Source organism: Rousettus aegyptiacus, unplaced genomic scaffold, assembly GCF_014176215.1.
Source record: "Rousettus aegyptiacus isolate mRouAeg1 unplaced genomic scaffold, mRouAeg1.p scaffold_m13_p_11, whole genome shotgun sequence".
Lineage (NCBI taxonomy): Eukaryota > Metazoa > Chordata > Mammalia > Chiroptera > Pteropodidae > Rousettus > Rousettus aegyptiacus.
In genome coordinates, this window is record NW_023416286.1 from 56,588,617 (window position 1) to 56,611,679 (window position 23,063).

Sequence of the window (23,063 nt, forward strand, 5' to 3'; positions counted from 1 at the left end):
GCCTATTTATCCTCATTTTAGAGACCTGAAACCTCATGATCTTGGGGAGTTCTTGTGTTATCAAGACCAGTGGTTCCCAAAACTGGTTGTACATCCAAGTCATCCCACCCTACATCAGATTTAGGGGATCAGAAGCCCCACAGGGGATCTGTACTTACAAAAAGAAGCCAACAAAATTCCCTGGGTGATTCCAGTACTCTGTAATTGGCCCTGCATTTGCAAAGCAGATCTGTCTGAACATTGAGCTGTCTGCCAGGTCAGAACAGAAAGACCGTTTGGGGAGAGCAACCTAGAAAACATGAAGCTGCTTTATGGGAAAACCAGTCTTCAGTTGTACCATGATGGGACTGTGTTAGTCTTCACTTCTTGTTTCTAGACCGGGTAGCCATGACTGTGTGAATTGAAGAAGGTAAAATTTCATGAATGGAGGACACAAGGTGGCAAGAACAGGTGGCTAAAGATGAAATTTTGCCTCTCCCACTCTGTGCTTTAAATGGGTAGATGCTGCTTGTATTATAAATTTTGAAGTGGCTTGCATGTTTTTATTCAAAATATAGAAAATATGGTTCAATTATGATTTATCATAGAAAGATACCATCTCTATATACTTGTGTGAACAAGAAAAATTATTTCTCCCTGGAAACAGAGGGAAGGTGGCAGTAATGTGACTGAACCTTGGAAGAGCATGATGTTCGAACAAGGAAGATTGATATTCCTGTTGTCCCATGTAGCTTTCTCTGAAGCCGCTTATCTTGTGTGCATTTCTTTTACGTTTTATGTGTGCTTTATGATCTAGTTATATACTTTGATGTTGAAACAGCTTTCTCTATGAAACCTGAATTTTTGAAGAGAGGTAAAACTATTCTAGTGACAAACCGTCATAGGAGTGAAAAAAAAAATCTTTCTCCTCTACCCTCCTGGGTTCTCTGACTGGAGTGATGCAAAATAGACTGACCACAGATAGATTGACAAAACAACATTTTATTAACATATGCAGTGAGCATCCATACACTGGAGAAACTCAGTGATGAGTAATTCAAAAGGATGGTCTGAACTTGGGTGGACCTAGCATCTTAACAGAGAACAGTACGTTTGTAGAGAAGTGACAAGACAGAGAGATTTTAGGTTCCCAAGGGTGGCATAAGTATATGGGAGAAACTAATGAAATGAGATTTGTTTGTGCAAGTATGTCTTCCTCATGGCCATAAAGCTTCCCCAGAAGAAAGGATTTATGGCAGTCCTCATTTCCCAGAAATTGCTACTTTTAGTCAGATCAAGGAGGCTTCAGTAAAGCTTCTTTCTGTATCTGTTGAATAGCAAATGCTTTCAGTGCAATATTCCTTATGCCAAAATGGTATGTTTGGAGTGACATATTTTGATCCCCCACATTGTTCTCTCTGGGGAGGGGAAGGTAGAAAGACATAAAACTTCACCATAATGATATAAGTAGAGACCAAAAAATACAACCATATGCAAAGTAGAGTGGACCCTTGCAGAGTTAATGAAGTCAGAATAAGTGCTAGTGGGGGATGGGAGCAAATTGGGTTTTATCTGAATCCTTGGCATTGGTGGTTACTGCAGGGGTTACTGTCTCTATTTACTGTGTCTATTATACTAGTACTTGCATGGTGTATACTTAATATCCATATGAATTCTTTTTTTTTCTTCTTGGGAGGTAGCTCTTCTTTTAGATCATTGCTTGCAAAGTGATTGTATCTGCAGCCTTCTAGGCTATGCTTTAAAGTTCTAATTCTTAATAGTCTTATTCCCTCCACTAGTAGCTGCCTGTCACTGCAATTCCTTGGGATTTGAATATAGAGAATTTATGTTAAATGAGCCTTCTGTAAGATCTATAACCCAAGAAAGGAGGACGGAATATAAAATACAGGATTTCATCCTGTGCTCCAGTCCTGGAATTCACTCCTACTTTCACACAGAAGATAATGTGTAGTATTAAATAGCTCAAGAGCTTGTACAGCTCTCTGTGTATATTGTTTACTAATTATGTTACCGTGAAATGATCTTCCTATGTTCCCTTCTGCCAACTGTTCTTGCTTATTGAAAGATTTTGCTCTCCATTGTTGTTTAATTATCCAGCTTTTGCCTGCTTGACAGCTTAAAAGCCTTAAGAGCTTAATCTTTAACAGCTCAACCAACACATTTATATATTGGTGAATAAGGGGAACTTAATAACTTAAAAAAAAAAGTTTGTCTTTAAAAAACATCCTTAGTCATTGTTTAGTAATGGGAGACAGAAATGTGTTTTGATTTTTGGACCCAAATAAGAAGGGAATATATAATGCTACTCTCTTGTGGAAAAAGAAATTGACAAGAACTGATTTATTTGGGACACGTGACTGATATTAGAGAACTACAGTAATAGTGACTGGAGATGTTACTGGAGACAATTCATTTTGCAAGGACTAATTGTATCAGTCAGGATCCATTCAGGAAAACAGAAACCATGCTAAGTATTTTAAATAGAGAAGATTCAGTATAGGAAATTGGTTGGACAGTTGGTGGATGGCTAGAAGAACAAAAATAGAAAGATGATATTAACTCAGATAAACAGGAAACCCTGTAGTGTAGAGTTGGGGGAACAACTGAGAAGAAGTGGTGCCACCAAAATTTAGGAGCTCAGAGTAGGGGCTACCATCTCAGGACCTACAACAACATCAAGAGCTGAGATCATGAAGGAAGGCCACTGCCTCCTGCCTTGGGATGTGGAGGAGGGGACATAGCCACTTCGGAGACACTGCCAAGGAACAGAAAGGAGAGAGTGAGGGTGGGGAAGTGGAAGAAGGCGTCACTACCCTATTCCCACCACCCAGTGGTCACCTGTGACTCCTATTGACAGAAACTTAACAAGGAGCCAAGTAGCAAAGGACTCCGGAAAGTGTAGTTTGCAGAGTATAGAAGGACAGACATGGGACCAATAGGTAAATAACATACAAGCACATTACACATCTACTTTCTGGATGGGTAGTTCTCGCTAAATCACCGTTTTTGCTCTGCTTCTCTTACAGTGCTTGTTCACTTTGTATAAAAGCTATAAGAAGGGTGGAGGTCGACAGAAAATAAAAGTAAATTTTAGTCTCTTGTTATTCTTTAATAAATAGTAATAATAATACTAGTAATAGCAAAACATGTAAAGAATTTTGTTGAATAAATGAAGCTACGTTGGTTTTCCTGGGTTTGTTAGAAAGAACATCACCACAGATAGTGTCTACTCAAATATACGTCGCTTGCTGGAGAGAATTGACTGAGAAATCAGTGGGAACATCAAATATAGAGACAATGAAATGTTGGTATAATTAGCAGCCTAAGTTATTTTAAGATTTTGAACTTTTCATACCATTTCCTTATTTAAGAACTAAAATATAGAAACTTGAGTTTCTGAGTTTCACAGGAAATTCTGACATCTTTAGCAAATGGATATTCGTAAACATTTCCATAATTCATTAAATCTTTTGTGCATAATATGCCACCTATTTTCTATGTGGGTCATAGGACAAGTCAAAATGTTTCTGTTGCATAATGAAAAGGCAGATTTGACAGTAAGTAAGGAAATAGCCTTAAACTCTGATGAATTGTTATCATTTGTACTTTTTGCAGAGTTAAAGGGCCCAAGTTCATTCAGATGAGATGTGCATTTGAACTGAGTTAAAGAGGGCAAGAGGGTCACCTGCTAAAAAAATCCATCACTTTCTCCCTTTGCAGGCTTTTATTAATTATGCAAACTTAGGACCAGCCGTTTTGTATTCTGTTATCAATGTTAAACAGCATTCCCTTTAAAAAGAAAGTGACAGATAACTCCTTCCTCAGGGAGGCAAAGAGGCCCCACGTGTGCAGGGCTTTTATATCAACCACGTAAGACTCTTCCCAGAAGTTTACAATGTCTCATCTACTGATAGATTTTAATGAAGCTTAGATGTAGGCAGGAAGAAGCTACTAGACTTCTTCACAAGGTGAATTTGACAAATTTAGCTTGTAATCACATTAAATATTTTGTTTACCCTTAAGTTACAATTTACCAAAGATGAACTGTGTGGTCTTTCTGGAAAAATGCTAATGATTAGGTTTTTAACTTATCTCTCTTCAGTAATCTGAAATATGATTTGACACCTGGCATTGCTAAGTTATGGGTTGTAGTTAAGAGGTTGTAGGCTCGGGAGCTAGACTACCTGGTTCTAATCCCTGCTCTGCCATTTCTAGATGCATAACTTTGGATAAATTAATTTATCTGTGCCTCATTGCTTCGTCTGTAAAATGGAGATAACTACGTGCTGCATTCAGATTATTTTGAGGATTAAATGAGTAATATGAAAAATTAGAAGCTCAATATATACAGGTTAGGTTTTGTTTGACTTTTGGTTTGGTTTGGGTAAATCTTGGAGAGTAAGCGAACAACATTGGAATACTGATATCTTGGGGTCTGTGCTTTCTTTTCAGTACGCAGATCTCAATCGTCACGTGGATGCATTAAATGCGTGGAGAAATGCAACTGTGCTGAAACCAGAACACAGTTTGGCTTGGAACAACATGATCATACTCCTTGATAATACAGGTACAGAAAAGTGAATTAAATAAATCAGAGGAAATTATTTCATGGTACAGAACCATTGAATAATTAGGAAATATATAGATTATTGTTTTTTTTCCTAGTTTATGTTAGAATTTTTTTTCAAAAATTATTATGAGATTCAATATTTTACATTACAAAAATGTCTTCTTCTAGAAAATGGAGTTTCCTTTGACATATTGGAATGTGAATGTTTGGGGAAATGACACCACTTAAAATTGCGTTGAGTAATGGGAAAGATGTGTGCTAATACTTCGTTTCTCCTAAAGCCTGTTATCTAGCATTGCTCATCACCTAGGACACTGCAGGTACCCAAAAGTGAGCAAGAATGGTTTCTGGGCTTATGAAGTGGACTCTAAATTTCATGGACTGCACTCAAAAGATATGCCCTCTAACCAACACTCAGAGTGTCTTATTTTAGATATAATGCAAATAGACTTGATAATCTGGTTTCTTAGCCCCTAGCAGACTCAATCAACTAGGAGTTACTCTGCTCCTTTAGTTTTAAAAATCCAAGCATCCTGTAAGAAATGATAGTATTAATTTGGCAGCATCTAAAGCTAGTAAGCCATCTAAGCCATGCAGAGAAGAGATACGCACTTGTTTCAAATGAAAGTATAGAATGTATACTTCAATGTGATAAATATTAAGTTATTCAGATGTTACTGTGATATTCTTCAGACTTGTTTTTTCCAATTTGGATATAATTGGTATCTGGAGAACAATTAAAACTAGGTTTTATATGCTCTTACAAAATGTAATCAGAAGCTGTTTGTACATTCTATCAGAACTGTGCTGAGCTACAGTGACTTTCTAACTGATGGGATCCTTTGTGTACGTGTGTGTTATATGTGTGTGTGTATTACACATTTTATGTTGATTTTTTTTTTCCAGCCACTCTCCCAGAGCTTAGCTGAAGTTATTCCTCTTTGAAGGACTTCTTCCTGTTCTTTCTTTTTATTCTTACTACCCATCCACATTGAAATCTTGTATTGCTTTCATAATATTCCCTTGGTACTTATACTTTCTTGTTTTGTGAGTTTCTTTTGTATATGTTTTCTCTACCCAAGAAAAAGCTCTACTTTTCTACCACTGAGGGGGTAGGACAGTTTTTCTCTCATATATATATATATATATATATATATATATATAAAATATGTGTATATGTATATGAATACATAAGATAAGTAAATGAAAGACTATATTAATAACTTTGGGATTTTCAAGTTATGCATTAGGTAGTGCTCATTTAATGTTTTAATGATTTCCTTATTTTTTAACAAAATTGTTGATATCTATATTCATGAAGATATTAATCTCAGCATCATATATAATAGTAAAAAATAGAAACAATCTAAACATTTGGCAGTACAATGAATCGTGATATTTCCACTTATGGCAATATTAAGCAGTCTTTGAAAATTATATTTTTGGATGAAGAGTAGCCACCCCGCCATCGCAACCAGAACTCTGTTGATTTTCTTTAGTAGTTAATTTATAATCATTGTTATAATGCACATAAGCTGTTAATTAGAGAGAGACCCAAATACTAGTAACACGTTTTTTATTTTTCCATTTTTTTTTTTTTTTACTTTCAGGTAATTTAGCCCAAGCTGAAGCAGTTGGAAGAGAAGCACTGGGATTAATACCTAATGATCACTCTCTGATGTTCTCGTTGGCAAATGTGCTGGGGAAGTCCCAGAAATACAAGGTGTGTAAACTGTAGCTATGTTTCCTTGCAATTAATGCCAGCATCTGACAGAAGCCATACATGTTACTTCTGCCCAGTTAAATTCAGAATTAGGCCAAAACAGTGACCAGTGTGGCTTGGTCATTTTGCTTCCTGGAGAAGTTGTCCAAAAGATGGATTTGCAGGGCGAGACTCCTGGTTTGCTCTCATCAGAATTCACTACCATTGCTCAAACATGAGGAGGAATGGAGAAGCCCAAAAAAAGACGCACATCCTAGCAGATGCCTCATCTCCGCCCTGCCATAAAGCCATTTGATCTAGCCTCTTGCAGTTGGGCTGGAGCTCTGGGTTTATCTGTAGGTGCTATCTTATAAAAGGCTTAACAGCCTGTAGAGAATATAAGGCTGGTTCTTGTTGCTTCCAAGTTTTTCTTCATCTAGAGTTAAGTTATAGGTCATCTGCAAGGTCGTAGAAGCTTCTGACCAATAAACAACAGAAGATATTTAATCCGAGCTCTATCTAACTGAGCTCTCAGGGTTGACCAGGAGTAGACTGTGAATCAGAAGTTGCATAATTCTCTGTGTATTGAAGGGGACTCAGTGTTCCTAATACTGATGACCTTGAGCTTTAATTTGGTATATCAGAATCACCAAGGGAGTATGTTAGAATATAGATGCCCAGAATCCTTCCCATGAGAGATTCTATCTTAGTCAGTTGCCTAAGGTCAAAGGATATGCAGTTTAACCAGCATCCTGGGCATCTAACACAGATATTACAGAAAATGCTTTTAGAAGCAGTGCCTGAGTCCTTTTATGAGAGAGAGATTTTCTTTGAGTCAGGGGCCTTATCTGATCTCGATGACACTAGGCCTAAAGGTAGTGATTCATTCATATTTGTCCTATGTTATTTACTTCTCCTGTTCTGCTTATTAGATGTCATTATCAGTATACTTTTCTATAATAATAGTAAGCAATGTCATGCATTTCTCTCATTTTTGAATGTCAAGTTGTTTAATAACTTCAGTATACATTTTAGCATTTCTATATTTTGCTCCAAAGATAAATTTTTGAAGGGTTAAGTTTTATTTTTTACGGATCTACTCATGTAGAGAGAGGAAGGAGGTAAGGAGGTCTAATGACCTCTCCAGCCATCTGTGTCATACTGGGATGGGTTAGGAGTATCCAGGAACCAGTTACAGCAAGTCTTCAGAATTCAGCTTATGTAATCAGAGTATTGATTTTTCTGTCATCCCACAGCCTATAAGCTAGAATTTCTGTTAAGGTGATGAACCTCAGGTTCATCTGGCTGCCATTTCACATTGTTCCTTTTTTTCCAGATAAAGTAGAAAATACTCCATAAAACAAAATTGACAAATGAGTTTCCCATTTCTCTACACATTTTGCATCCCAATTAGCTAAGCCAGAGCACCGAGCCTAAGATAAGGAAACAGAGGATAAAATCTGAACTAAGGAACTTACCACGAGCTCTTCAGGAGTTGCCAAAAGGAGGGAGATGATGTTAAACCTTAAGCCGTGGCGTCAGCCACCAGCCCTCCCCTAATATATTTTTTAAATTCAAGATTTAGAATTTAAAACCACTATTTATTTCTTTCTATCGTAGTAGAAAAATGATACTTGGTGCTATCAGTCAGCTAGTTGTGGCCTGTCCTTGGCAGAGCACTAGGTGGGAATACTCCTACCTAGTAATGGGGGAGGAAAGTAACTTATTAAAGTTACCTAGCCTGGGAGATAGGAAAATGTTGACAAAAGAAGAGATGTCAGACAAAAGAGCTGGTTTGGGGAGGATGGTGAGTGTGGGTTAGACATGCTCCCCCTCAGGTAACAGTGGGGCAGCCCTGAGAGGATGAGGAGGCAACAAGGTGGTGGCTTATAGGGGTAGAGTGAGTGGACCCTCCAGCTCAGCCATCATCCCGTCAGGGCAGGAGTATTCCCACAGGAGTGTTTGCTGTTTAAATTATCGTCAATTTTTGATGAATCTCTTTAGTGAGCCTGGAGACTTCTTGAGGTCAGAGTCTTAAGTACCATTTGTGTATCTCCATTGCTGTCCAGCATACCAGTGGGCCTTAATATTAAGTGCCCCCGTAGGAGCTGTAAAATGGCTGAGTGCACCTCATATTTGGCTCTGAAATGTTCCAGCTTTCAGAATCTATTCTGAGACTTTGATGTCCCAAGCGAGTGTTCTCATTATACCTATGTGACTATTGGGAACCTTTTTATGCAAGCAGCCCTTTATGCTGTACAGCACTTAACTCCTCTGTTTATCTGTAAAGTGGAGATGGTGATAAGAAAAAATGCACAATTTATAACTATTAAATGGTAAATATACATTTATGCAATAATAATAATTTTAATTTAGTGATCATTAAATAAAACTCTAAGGATCATTAAAACCTATTAGAATTTGTTACTTATTGTCATTTAATTTCTAATTTATTGTTAACGTGGTAGAGCAAAAATACAAAAGTAATGTTTTTAGTACTTAAATTGTTACCTCTCATTCTTAATTCCCTTTCCACTGGCCCTGGTGTTTAAAAGCAGATTATGTTTATAGAGGAGTTTCCTCAGCTTCAGACATTTATGCCGTACCTTCATGAATTTCTTTTGGCCACATCTACATACTAATTTTCTTATTATTTACTTGACATCTTTTTTTAGATTTTTAACATAGATAAATAAAATAGAAACATGTTATTACTACAAATATAAGGTAACTGAAAATGAAACAATTTTTAGAAGTCTCAGGATACTGTTGCTGGCCAAGGCTCTGAGCCTGGGGGTTGCCTTCTATTAGTTTCAAAGGGAGATTGGCAGGCAATGAAACTGTGACCCCCAAATCACCACCAAATGGAGACTTTTGTCCAGAATGAACAAGAAGAAAGGAAGGCAAACTGAAAAGGAAAGTACTCTCTTCCTATGTGATGCATGGTTTCAACTTCATGTTGGACTACCTACATCACCTTCTCTAGTTGGAGCAGGCTGCAGGGTGTCCCTTGTGAAACTATGTCCTTAGTTTAAGGATGCTGGTGTGGTGATGTAGCTACCCTGCCAGTCAGTGTGACTCAAACAACCTCCAACTGCCCCGTCTTCTCCACCTAGACATTAAGACCCTCACTCGTCCCTTTGCAAGTCCTTTCTCTGTCTCACATGATGCCTTATACCTTTGTCAAATACATTTTGTCTAATACACTTCAGAAAATAATATATTACTTTCCTTTCCGTTGATGAAAAAAATATCCCCAGTTTAAAATGTGAGTTTATGTATTTGTTCTTTGGCGTATATCAGCTGATTACCTGAGTCTCTAAGCATCTACATACCTCCACAGAAGATCAGCTCGTTAACAGTTCATTGCTTTCCAGAACAGGGCCCTTAAAAGGCCTGATTTAATAGACAAACATTTCATAGGCTTTGAATACCTGCAGACATTTGTGCTGTAAAGAGGCCTCCAGCCCTGCCCAGCCTCTCAGGACAGATGCAGTCCCAGGGGCCACTGAAGCATCCTCTCAGGGCTGCCCCACTGTTACCTGAGAGGGAGGGTGTCTAACCCAAACTCACCATCCTCCCCACACCAGCTCCTTCTTCTGTCATCTCTTCTTTTATCAACGTTTTTCTATCTTCCAGGCTAGGAAACTTTAGCAGATCTCACCACACACACACACCCCCCCCCCCGCCCCCCCGCACATTACTTTGCCCATTCCTCCAACTCCGTCCCTCCTGGCCTCCTCATTACTCAGCCAGGGTTCAGGCCCTGTCTGGCCAAGAGCAGCAGACCCTAACAGGGTGTGAGCCCTCCACCCCTCCTTGTGCACACTGCCCTGAATACCAGTACATCCCTCAAACCTAACTGTGACTCTACATCGTCCTGAACGATGTCCACACTCATGGGAATTTGAGGAATTAGTTAAATGAATTAAGAAACGAATCTAGCATCTCCTAGAAAACTCCTAACTTGCTTTTTATCTCTAAACCAGTTCTCTCTAGTTAATACATTTGCATGTAAAGGAGCATTTTAAAGTAGATTTAGATTACTTGGCCTTGCTATTTCTCAAATTTTAGGTTTTAAATGGAAATATTTGAAAATCATCAGAAGCAGCACTACAGCTTAGAAACCACTACAAATCTGTATAATCCATTTGATTTTTCGCCCAGCATATCTAAGATGGCAGGAAAATCTTTGGCTTCCTTGATGGAGTTGCAGCTACTGAAACTTGGAGTGTAGGCGCTGACTTCAAAACAAGTTCTGAGAGTGATGTTTGATGGCATCTTGTATGTTGTTCTGATATCTTTATTCCGTCCCTCTTGGGTGACATTTCTAAAACACAAATTTTTCTCTTCCAGCTCTGTCTGAAAAGTGATGGTTTCAGAGATGTTCATCTAAATTCCCAACCTGTTTCTTAAGAGTGTTACAGGTCATCATGGGATAAGGAAACTGGTCTTCTTATACTTTATAAAATGTATAATTCTGGAGTAGGAAGCCCACCTGGAAAAAAAAGGTGCAGATAGAAGGAGCAAACCTTCCCCAATACCACCAACTTTGGTTATTTAAGCTTAGCATTTTATGCTTGGCCCTTGAGGAACATGAATGTAGGTGGCATGACTAACTGCCCCCAGCAGGTGTCGGCGAGAACTGTAGGCACTTTTATTTCTCAGCAATGTGGTTGAAAGGGACCAGCCGGCCAGCCATGGCCAGTAATGATCAGGCAAGGAAACACTAGGTCATGCTTCTTAGTGACCACATTGGAAGTGAGTACAATGTGAAGGAAATGCAAGTCTTCACAACAGTCAGTTTACTCCTATCAGGGGCAATTTGGTCATGGTCATATACAATACCTCAAGGCTTAAGTGATGGAGGGAGTTGCTGTCTCTCTGCTCATTTTTTCCAGCTGCATGGGCTGCCTCTGGGGCGCAGAGAGGGTTGTGGGTTTTGAAGGGATATTAAATAGGCACTGATTCCTACCTTGAGAATTCTGGAAATGAGTTCATCGATGCTGACTGAAAATGACACTCCCATGGTGTCTTCACACCCCAGCTCTTTTCCGTCTATGACCTTAGCTCACCCTTTCACTGCACCATAAACTGAGCTACTTGCTTGAAGTCACAGAACTGCAGCCACTTTAGAGAGTCATGTGGCAGAGCTCATTAGCATATTTATCTTCCCTCTGCAGCCACCATCCCTTTCCACTGCCCCTCACGCCCTGTGCGTTTGCCCTGTCACTGACTTCCCTGGTCACCCCGGGAGCCTCTTAACAGGGTGTGGCCCTGCCGTGCCTTCCTACCGGTTCTGGAAGAAGGATGCAGTGGAACAAAACAAGCACATTAAAAGTTTGAAAACTATAGGCAATAATACTGTGTTTTGGTTTTGTATAGTTTGTGGTACCTTTTTATGTATTTCATTTTTTAGGAATCTGAAGCTTTATTCCTCAAAGCAATTAAAGCTCATCCAAATACTGCAAGTTACCATGGCAATTTGGGTAAGGAAATTTTGCAGAACCATATTATTGAAATTCTGTGTAATTTTAATGAAATGGATGTATTTCTGTAAAATCAATATTGGGAAAATAGTTTTCTCAACTTAGCCTTTATTGTCTTTTATAATCTGGTTTCAAAAAATGGGTTTAAAAAAGGAATTATTACACTAAAAAGGGATATACACTAAATAATATTCATATTTACAAATTGTAATTGTATGACTAAAACAACCCCCAAAATCTCCGACTCAATGTAATACCTTCTGATGATAAAACTCGGATTTTCTTTCTTTGTGTGAAGGATCCTAGATTTTTAAACTGAGATGTACTTTGGAAGTTTGCTATTTAACTTAACGCCCTTCTCTGTTTTTCTGTAATGGACCTTCCATTCTAGCTTGGTCTTCTCTGTTTTTTTACATGCTCCTATGCCTTTGCTAAAAATACATTTACACTGATTTATTCCCTAGAATTCCTTTCTTCCACTTTTACATCTCAATAATTAAGATTTTTAGAGCACAGCACGTTGATGTTTAGAATGCTCAATCCTGTGAATATTTTTTCACCAAATCTGTTTCCTATAGACCTGTAGCTTCTCATCACAAGTCATGAAGCACCGAGAGTTGTTCTTTTGCCCATGTAGAAAATTAGCTTTACTTACAAAATCATAATCATCAGAGAGACTTATTACTTTAACAATTAGATTTATTTTAACTATCATTTTATTATCAGATCTTGGTGTTAGAACCATTATTTTCATCTGGCAATAAACAAGTTATTATTTTACCATGAGGGATAGAGGAATATTTATTTAAAGTGAACAGCTGAACCTCTTCATAGTCAGGGAGGGACCTAAGCAGTGTGGGACTCCATCCCTATTCAGCCTGGCTTCCTAGAAATTTCATGGCAGCATTGAGAAACCTTTAGTGTACTCTTCCTTTTATTTCTTTATGTAATAATGTTGCTGTGGGTGGGTTATGCCCAATGATTCAAAGAACCTAAGGACTAACTGGGGTGGGGAAACGAACAATCATGAGGGAATGTGATTACAATAAATAAAGTTTGTGGTACAAACAATATTATTTTAAACAATAGCTTTTGAAAACTGCAGAGGTCCTTTAACATTTTTTTGTACGAGCGGTTGGGAATACCGCAAGTTATTCAGAAGCATTTCCAATGAAATTCATCTCTTGCTATTTCAGCTGTGCTTTATCATCGTTGGGGACATCTAGACTTGGCCAGAAAACACTATGAAATCTCTCTGCAGCTTGACCCCACTGCCTCAGGAACTAAGGAGAATTATGGTCTCCTAAGAAGAAAGCTAGAACAAATGCAAAAGAAAGATGTCTGATCCTTTTTCCTTCATTTTTTGAGTTCGTGCGTGTGTGTGCATGAGGCACATTATTAATATTACGTGGTTAAATTTAAACATTTGAAAGTCTTACATGTTTATTTTGTTGCTTTTTTCTATGAAAACAAAGTCATACAAAAAGATTACAGCACCAGCAATATACTCTTGAATGCTCGATGTGGTTTTTGCATTGAAATTGTATTTTTCCAGACCACTCAAATGTAAATTCTAAAATTCCAAGGATGAAGTCTTTTTTTTTTTTTAATTAAAATGAAAAAGAGAAAAAATTATCTCGAGCAACTTACAGTAGAATTAAACCTGCATTTGGGATGTTAGCCGTGTTGTGTAGAGACTAGCACTATTAAATATCAACTGTGAACAAGAAACAACAAACTGACTCCTATAATTTATATAAATAATGAACATGTCTGTATATTAGACTTCTTATTTAATGACAAGAAAGGATAAATTAAGATTTTTGGTTTTTTAATCTTTTTTTAAACAATATTCTATGAACTTCATTTGTAAGAAAATATATTTATTTGTATTTTTATGTTTTGAGCAGGGCAAATAATTGAATGAAGAATAGAAATGTTAACTTCTAGTATATTTATATACTTTTTTCCCCATAGGAAGAAATTCACTCTTGCAATATTTTTTAGATTCTCCAACTTGTGCAGTTTTATAACGTAGGAAATTATGTAGTCTTCTACATGAACTGTCACTATAAATAGAAAATTCAAGCCATGCTTTAGGCAAAAGCAGGTAGCCTGATGTCTTTATTTTGTCAAATCCAGTATTAAGAGGGCTACACATCTATGTAAGTTGCTTCTTCATGTTTTTAACTGTAAAGCAGTTTTTCATTTGACTTCATGGAACCACAGTCATTACTATATCCAGAAAATGCAAAAGTAAATTTTCTCTCAAAAGAAGCTACAATTGGGGGTTTTTGGTATTTAGATTTAGATTATGAATTAGATTATTTTCCCCATTTTACTTGATCAGAATAATCACGTTTCTTTTGTGTCATTCTTCTATATATGCTATTGACTTAATGATTTATGCACTCTGTAATTTCTTATACAGTAATATTACACAAACTGGTATAAAAATGTCATATTGCTTTCTTAATAGATGATTTTCAAGTTAATGAACTTTGTGTCCTCTTTCCCTTAATAAGAAATCAGAGTGACCAGTTCATCCTTTCTGGTATGTGGCTTCCATTGGCTCAGAGGATAGGATGAATAGATCCCACAATGAGATGAATCTGATTTTTTGCACTTAGTTTTTTGGGGGTACATCTGTGGCGATTTGTAAATCAGTAGTTGTAAGTTATGATGGTTCAGATAAGAAAGTGCTGGTCATTGACATGCATCAGAAAAGTGCTGTGTTTCAAACCTTTCTTAAATGTTCCAGTCCTAAAATAACAGTAACAATTTGTAGATCTCTTAGGGCCAGGAGCTGTATTGCTCTTATTTATGTTCTTATAGTGCTTAGCTTGGCAGATAACAGATAATATAGTACTATATGCTTGTTGATTTTTTTAAGACAAATTTCTTTATTTAAAGCAGTACTTGTCTTTCGAGAGTAAAGAAAAAATATTTCTTGTAAAAGCCCCTATAGGATTCACTTTTTTTCCTCTGATACTAAAACTTGCGTGTCAAAGCAAGACCTGCAAATCTGGGATCCCAGCCTACTGAACAAATCCCCTCAGCTTTCCCCGTTTCACCTCCCAGGATTTCCATTGCAGTCTTCTTTCCAGAGAAAACAATCATTAGTTTGATTGACATTTCAAGACGTCTTTTATCTCTGCAGACTTTGGACGCGTACCATGCCGGCGCTCTTTTTGTTCTCCTTTTCCCATCGGAAGGTAGCCACCCTCTTCATTCCTTGGTTTCCTTCCTAACAGGACTAAAGCAGAAGGCTGTCTCCTAGTTCCTCTGTTATTTGGCATATAGTTTTCATTTTAATGTTTTTTTATTACTAATCATAGTAGGAGGCAGGGTAGAGGGATGTCAGATCAGACATGGAGGAAATTGCCGGTTGGGGGAATGTGAGATGCTTCATCATCATTCCTCACCTCCATGACAGTGAGCATCGCGAAACCAAGAATGCATTTGGGGTCGTTTTTTGTTTTTTTTTTTTTTAACATGTATTATTGCTACAGTTTCTTCCTTGTTTAGATGCAATCTTACATTTATTTCTTAATGCATTTTGTATTGTGAGATCCATTATTCATTTACCCCACCTGACAGTATTAACTGCTGCAGTAATATCACAGTTCTCCTTTTCTCGTTTTGCCTTCCTCGGGGTGCTTCTACCCCAGAATTCCACACAAGTGTGTCTTTTTGATTTGTGTGCCTCCTCCCTCGGTGGTTTCTCTCTTTTAAGCAAAGACTAGCTTTTCAAAGCCAAAGTCTAATTTGATTCTCATCCTGCTACATTCTGGATTGATGTCACCAATGTAAGATTCTTTCTCTTCTCATATTACTTTTTATTTGGAGATAATTGTAGATTCACATACAGTTAGTTATAAGAGATAATACAGAAATCTCATAGACCCTGCACTCAGTTTCCCCCAGAGGTAACACCTTGCATAACTATACCACATTATCACAACCAGGAAACTGGCATCAATACCTCCACTCGCCTTTTCAGACGTCACCAGTCCTACATGTACTCATCTGCATATTTAGCTCTGTGCAGTTTTTATCACACGTAGATTTGTGTGGTCACCACAATTAATATATAGAATAGTTCCAACACAAGGATCCTTTACGCTAATTGTATGTTATTACTTTTTCAAGATATTTTCTTGAGCACCAACTATGTACGAGCAGTGTGCTAGCTGCTGTAGATACGATGGAAGTAACAACAGATGGGATTCCTGCCCTTGGGGAACTTAACGTTTAGGTTAACTCAGCCTTATTGTGGCATGTACACCCAGGGTGTATGTAAACATCCGGGACTAGGCATTGTTACCAGCCCCCTTTCCTGGGGACTTCTTGGGAAATAACCAGGCCCCTCGGTCACTCATTCACAACTTTACATCTGCAGCTGTCCAAGTATCACAGGCTGTCAGAGCATTCGTTTCCTTCTTCTGTGTTCAAAATTCTCCCATCAGTTGGTGAATCCATTTTTTCCTGAAGACAGTGAAACAGAATAAAGTAGAATTTTCTGTCTACTTCGTAGAAACACATGTTGATTCGGTTGCTTCTGCCTTCACCTTTGGACCTCATATTTATGGACAAAGCTTTGTCAGCCATCTGCGGGAAACGAAGAGTGCTATCCTGGGACACAAACTCTATTGAAGGGTCAGACATGTCGTACATAGATAAGGGGAAACTGGATGCACTTACTGTATTGACCTAAATAAAGACTCCGAGAGTTGAGTAACCCTAATTTTCCCAAAGTGAGACATTTACTATTACTTGAAATTCTCATTAATAAATACCAAATATGAGTATTGACTATTACAGCCACATTTTAAAATCCCACACAGTCTTACTTTACATGGTCTCTCTCACCTCTAAGTTCTACCAAGAAGATACTAATTTTGGTCATGGCCTGATTTAGGATAAGGTTCCTCACAAAATGCAGATCAGAAGCTGATTTCTAGTTCAAAGTAGAAGGAGCAAAGGGCCCATATGGGACGGTTTGGTTGGAATAAAACAGACGGGGAAAGAGAATGATGGAGACGGGAGCCAAGAGAAGGCTATCGAATATTAAGGCCCTTCCTTTGTTGTTCTTTCATATTCCAATCTTTTCTTTAAACTTATTGGAATTAGTTTATCTTAACATTGGCTTTTTTCTGAGTAATAAGAAGTGAGGAAGAAAAAAGCTTTCACCTCTACTTTGCAAATCTCTACATTATTTGAAATACTTTTACTTCACCAATAACATACAACATCACAGAGAAATCTTTATTCAAGAGAGCCACGGATGTGTTTGTAATGAAGCTGTGAGGAGGTACGCTGGTAGGAAAGAGAGACCGTAGGGAAACTCAGGTAACCAAAGGTGGTTGCTAAACTGCTTTGCCCAACAGACGAGAAAGAAGCTGGGGACACAGGCCCCAAAGTAATGCCAAATAAAAAGAACTTGGGAAGCACAGTGTTCGGATTATTGGCTGAACTACTACTGTGCAATACAGACTATTTTCTGAAGCATGCCTTTAAATTTTCATTAAATTCTATATGTTGTATGACTCTCTTAGTGGCTCTCTGGAAATAGTTGGCATTTGGGTGTGCAAAGCTCAAATGGAAAATCTGTTACACCTCGCTTGGTTTGAATCCCTTTCTTCTATTTATCAGTTATGTGAGCTTGTGGGTTGAATAGTGTCCTCCCAAAATTCGTGTCTACCTGGATGTGACTGTATTTGGAAATAGAGTCTTTACAATTACAATTAGTTAAGGATCTGGAGAAGAAATCATCCTGGACTTAGAGTGGGCCCTAAATCCCATGACTGGTGTCTCATACGAAGTGAAGAGGACACAGAGATGGAAAAGACAGCCATTGAGGATAGAGGCAAAGATTGGAGAGATGCTGCCTCAAGCCCAGGGAACACCAGGAGCCACCAGAAGCCGAAAAGGCAAGGAAGGACTGTCTCCTGGTACCTTCAGAGGAAATGGCCTGCAGAATGTTTCTGTTGTTCATAGCCACTGTTTGTGGTCAATTGTGGCAGCTCTAGGAAGCTATTACAGCAAGGAACTTAGTCTTTCAGCACCTCAGCTTCCTTTTCTATAAAATACTGCTTTTTTTCAGAGACGTATTGGGAGGTTTAAATAAGAAAAGGTATATAAAGCCCTAGACCAGTGCTTGGCATGTAAAAATATTTAGTAAATTATTGAAGGAAGACTAACTCTCACTTTTCTTGAGGTTTTTATTCTATAAGTGACTCAGAAACAACTTCAGATTTAAATTTTATCACTTATGTTTTAAGTCTGATTAGTTCAATAAGTACTTTAAAACTATTACACTGTTTATCGAAACAAACTTGAGCGTCCTGCATTTCTAATTATTTTATTTTTAAATAGATGGCATTTTTCAAGGACCAATACAGCTTTCTGCTTCCTACTTGTGATAAGTGTTTAAATTAGACCTTTAAACATTATTTAAAAACAGTTTCGTTTCAGCAGTTCCATTTTGATAGCATTAATCTTACTGAATAGATTTGAAATTTGTCTTGAGGAATATCAAAACTGCTCATTTCTAGAACTTCCTAATACAGTATATGGATGGCAGCTTTTACAGTGCTCGTCTAAGAATCTGCAGACATCAGCAAACAATGTGATAAGGTAGAAAGAACAGAGTCCATGAGTGTGAGATCTCTCCTAGGGCCAACTTCACAGGCAGAAGTCAGTTTTTCAAGCTTCAACAATTCAATTAAATACGAACACTTCCAATCCTGCCATTAGTTACCAGGAACCTGGAATGAGTCATTTAATTATACCTCAATTGCTTCTAATAAAAATAATGGTAGTGGTGCTGGTGGTTGCTTTTGTTACAATGAGAGGTTTGGACTAAACCAGCGGTCGTTAAGCATCCTTAGATGCTTAACCTTTTTTTTTTTAACCAAACCTTATACAGAAGTACACTGTTAAAAGTTATAAAAGTGAGCTGCTTTGAATGCTTATATAAATCCTCATAAAAACTTGTGAAAAATAAGAATGTTCGAAATTCCAACACTTGTAGAAATAAAATGTTTTGAAAGTTTATAATCCTAATATGACTGAATAAGGTAAAAAGTAACTCAGACTGAAAAAGTAAAATTCTGCTTTGTCATTCATGAGGCTGAGCTAGCACAGATCAGGACAGCTGCAAAGTGAACAGGAAACCACCTTTCACCCATGGACACACTGAAGTCGCAATGTGTCAAATAATCCCCTTCTGGGGGTGATGGCTGCTTTCTTACTGAGAAACCTAGGATTGACTATCAGAAACATTACTGTTTGAAATCATCAATAAGAATGAAACATCCTGCTCTACCTGGAGGCTTCAAGTCACTTAGACATAATCAAGCAGCCTTGGTTTCCAGCCGATGTACAGAGCTTCATTTAAAGGGTTTCTGGATATACCTGGCCACTCTGGGTCCATTCTGCAGTTCAGACCTGATGTTGACCCTTTGCACACAGCTCTCTTTTGCCTCAACCCTTTTAAACACAATTTCCTTTAAATTCTACTCAACCTCCCCCACACCGCCCCCCCCCCCAATCCCTGAACTTTATCTTTGTTTGGTGAGGCATCTCAGGATTTCTCTGATGTTCAGTGTCCCGCGTTGCAACAAGCCAATAAATCTGACTGTCCAATGACAGTTTTGTACTAGAGGTCTCTGGGCTTAGACAGGCCACATGCTAATCACATGACCTTGGTCAAGTCATCTATCTCTACCTCATTCGTAAAGTGGAGAAAATTCTTTGCCTGGCCTTCACAAAGTGGGAGTAAGGATCAAATGTGATCATGTATACAGAAGTTCTTCATGGATAGAACATATATTAGGGTTTTCACTGGGACTAGCACTTTTTTCCTTTTTTTTTATATAAATTTACTTAAATTAGTTTCAAGTATACAGAACATTGGTTAGACATCTATATTGTTCATAAAACAATCCCCCCAATTGCTCCCTTACTCCCCTGGCCCTCCACTTAGCCATCATATTAATGCTAACTGCATGCCCTCTGCCATGCACCCCATTCCTGTGACCAACTATCAACTACTAATTTGTACTTCTTTAACCCTTCACCCCATTCTCCCAGCCCCCTAAACCCCCTCCTCTCTGTCCGTCACCAAATTGTCCACACTATTTGTGAGTCTGTTTTTGATTAGTTTGTTCTTTTCTTTAGATTCACACGTAAGTGAAATCATATGGTATTTATCTTCCTCTGACGTATTTTACTCAGTGTAATAACCTCTAGGTCCATCCATGTTGTTGCAAAATGGTAGGATTTCATTTTTTCAATGGCTGAATAATAGTCCATTGTGTATATGAACCATAATTTCTTTATCCAATTGTCTGTTGGTGGCCATTTAGGTTGTTTCCACATCTTGGCTATTGTAAATTGTGCTGCCATGAATATTGGGGTGCATAGATCTTTACAAATTATCGTTTTGGTTTTCTTTGGATAAATACCCAGAAGTGCAATTACTGGGTCAAAAGGTATATCCATTTTTAATTCTTTGAGAAGCCTCCAGACTGTTTTCCATAGCAGCTATACCAATTTGCAATACCACCAATAATGTATGAGGGTTCCCTTTTCTCCACATCCTCGCCAAAGCTTGCTTTTTGATTTATAGATGATAGCCATTCTGACAAGTGTGAGGTAAAATCTCATTGTGGTTTTAATTTGCATTTCTCTGAAGATTAGTGACCTTGAGCATCTTTTCATATGTCTGTTAGCCATCTGTATTTCCTCTTTGGAGAAGTATCTGTTCAGGTCTTCTGCCCATTTTTTTTGGATTGTTTGTTTTTTTGTTGTTGAGTTGTATAAGTTCTTCATAAATTTTGGATAATAACACCTTATCAGATGTATCATTAGCAAATATCTTCTCCCAAACAGTCAGTTGTCTTTTCATTTTGTTGATGGTTTCCTTTGCTGTGCAAAAACTTTTTAGTTTGATGTAGTCCCATTTGTTTATTTTTTTCTTTTGTTTCCCTTGCCCGAGGAGATCTATCTGAAAAGAAATCACTGTTAGCAATATCAGAGAGTTTACTGCCTATGTTTTCTTCTAAAAGTTTTATGGTTTCGGGTCTTACATTTAAGTCTTTCATCCATTTTGAGTCTATTCTTGTATATGGTGTAAGATGGTCCAGCTTTTTTTGTTTTTTGCATGTATCTGTGCATTTTTCCCAGCACCATTTATCGAAGAGACTGTCTTCACCCCACTGTATGTTCTTATCTCCTTGGGACTAGCACTTTTAACAAAGGTTCAAATGTAAATGAAATTATTAGTCCAGATGACATACATTTCAGCATATACTATCTGGGTGTTTAGCCCTCATGTTAAAAAGCACAGGTTTTTGGTTCAGCTGGATAAGGTTTCAAATCTTGGCACTCTTGTTTTTTTTAGCAGTGTGCCTTCAAGTGGGTTATTGAACCCCTTGGAGCCGTTTAATTGATGTAGAATGGAAATGATAATATGTGCTTCATACTACTATTCAAAGGATAAAATAAGGAAAGAGTACTGTGCCGGGCACATAAGAACACTTAGTATGCATTCATTTCCTACATTGACAGCTAACAGGAATCAAGCCACATTTTGTGTTGTAACGTTCACATTTCTAGGCACCAGGTAAGCAATATTTCCTTTTAAAAGTTACTATTTAAAGAGCAGGACCAAATAACTTGATCCTGGATTTCAGAACAATGACAGCCATGTTACAGGATTAGAGATTGTTTGTGGTCTCTTTGCAAAGTAATTATCTTCCTTCATGATGGATGGCATATTTGGCTGATCAGACTACTTTTTCTGGGAGTTTTTACGATTATTCCCTATTCATGATCAAGGACTTATTCACCAAAAGTAATGAAATAATCTTATATAGTGCTTTGCTCCAGTCTTTGCTCGTGATTCCTAAAGTTACAGGAAATGGCCAAGAATAGCACAGGCCATTTCAACTGCAGTTGCTCAGAAAATTCCATAGACTTTTTAGAAAAGATATTGCATATCTTTTGTGGAGAAAAGGTCAGTCTTATTTTTAAATACTTGACAGCAGTGCACATCACTTTTGAAACATTAATTCCAGAAATACCAGCATTAAATTTAATGTCAATGAACTTAGCTTAATGACTTTGGTTTTATCTGCTCATTAATTTCTTTGCTGTGGAAATGGTTTAGCATTGAGACCTGTTACACTAAGTAAAATAACTTGAAAGAATGAAAAGAAAGAAAAAATAACCCTGCTGCTCTCAATTTGAACAATAGCTTTTTAGAACTAGATTTAGAAATGGAAGTAAAGAATCCAATCATTTGCAGAATGTTTTTCTACTTTTTGCACACAAATTTTCTAAATTAGCCTAGTTAATGGGTCCTGTGTTTAACTGTAAAGGCTTTTTGTTAAGTTCATGTTGATTTACATCGGGACAGTGATCAAAAAGTAAACTTCAATTAAGCAAATACTATTGAATACCTATTCTTTGTACCTTGGTGGAAAGTGTTGGAAACTCATACAAAGAATACAGGTCTGCCCTCATGAAAAATAGTCCATAGGTAGACAATTATGTAATTCAACTATTATGGAACGGGAGGTAGGGATTGTAAGAGAGGCTGGATCAAAAGAATACAGGGCAGGGTAAACAAACTTTTTCTGTAAAAGGGCAGATGGTATATATTTTAGGCTTTGTGGGGCTCACTGTCTCAGTGACAATTACAGATAATTTGTAAGTGAATGAGTGACACTGTGTTTTCAGTAAAAATTTATTTGGGACACAAATTTGAATCTTATATAATTTGAGTGTGTCATGAAGCATTATTTTTTATTTTGACTTTTCAAACATTTAAAAATGCAAAACTCATTTTTAGCTCATGGGCCATATGAAACAAGTGGTGGGTTGGATTTAGATTGCACTATTTAGGGCCAAAGATAATTTTTAAAGATAATTTACTAGAATCATTTGAAAATATTTCAGCAGATTTTATAGCGTTATTTAGTTAGACCTCAAACTCCTTGTATTATCTCCTTGTGCTACTATTCATTTTACTTGCAACTTTTGTTTCAATGGATGCAGAAGGTATTTTCCTATCTATTGTGTGGTGCTTCCCGTGCTGAAGGCATGGGGCAGAGGTAACAAGGAGATGAGACCAGCCTCTTGCATAACACTAAGTAGTAGTATATTTAGTCATTAGACATCTACTTTATTACACTAAAGTCCGGAAAACAGAGCTTGGCAATTACCTGCTCAGATTTAAACAACAAAAATAATCAAATTGGATAATTCTCATTAAAGACGGTTTGCTAGGTTA

General features: G+C 37.5%; 1 protein-coding gene across 2 annotated transcripts in view; it reads left to right on the forward strand.

The window, feature by feature from the left end:
• The window catches only part of TMTC4 (transmembrane O-mannosyltransferase targeting cadherins 4), a 57,664-nt gene extending 43,011 nt beyond the window's left edge, over positions 1-14,653 (forward strand). For both annotated transcript variants that reach the window (XM_016123193.2, XM_016123195.2), the window contains 4 exons: positions 4,453-4,567; positions 6,181-6,293; positions 11,692-11,761; positions 12,958-14,653. In XM_016123193.2, coding sequence (XP_015978679.1) covers positions 4,453-4,567; positions 6,181-6,293; positions 11,692-11,761; positions 12,958-13,106 — 447 coding nt within the window. In that variant the 3' untranslated portion in view covers positions 13,107-14,653. The remainder of the gene's footprint in view (positions 1-4,452; positions 4,568-6,180; positions 6,294-11,691; positions 11,762-12,957) is intronic.
• Positions 14,654-23,063: the final 8,410 nt, after the last annotated feature.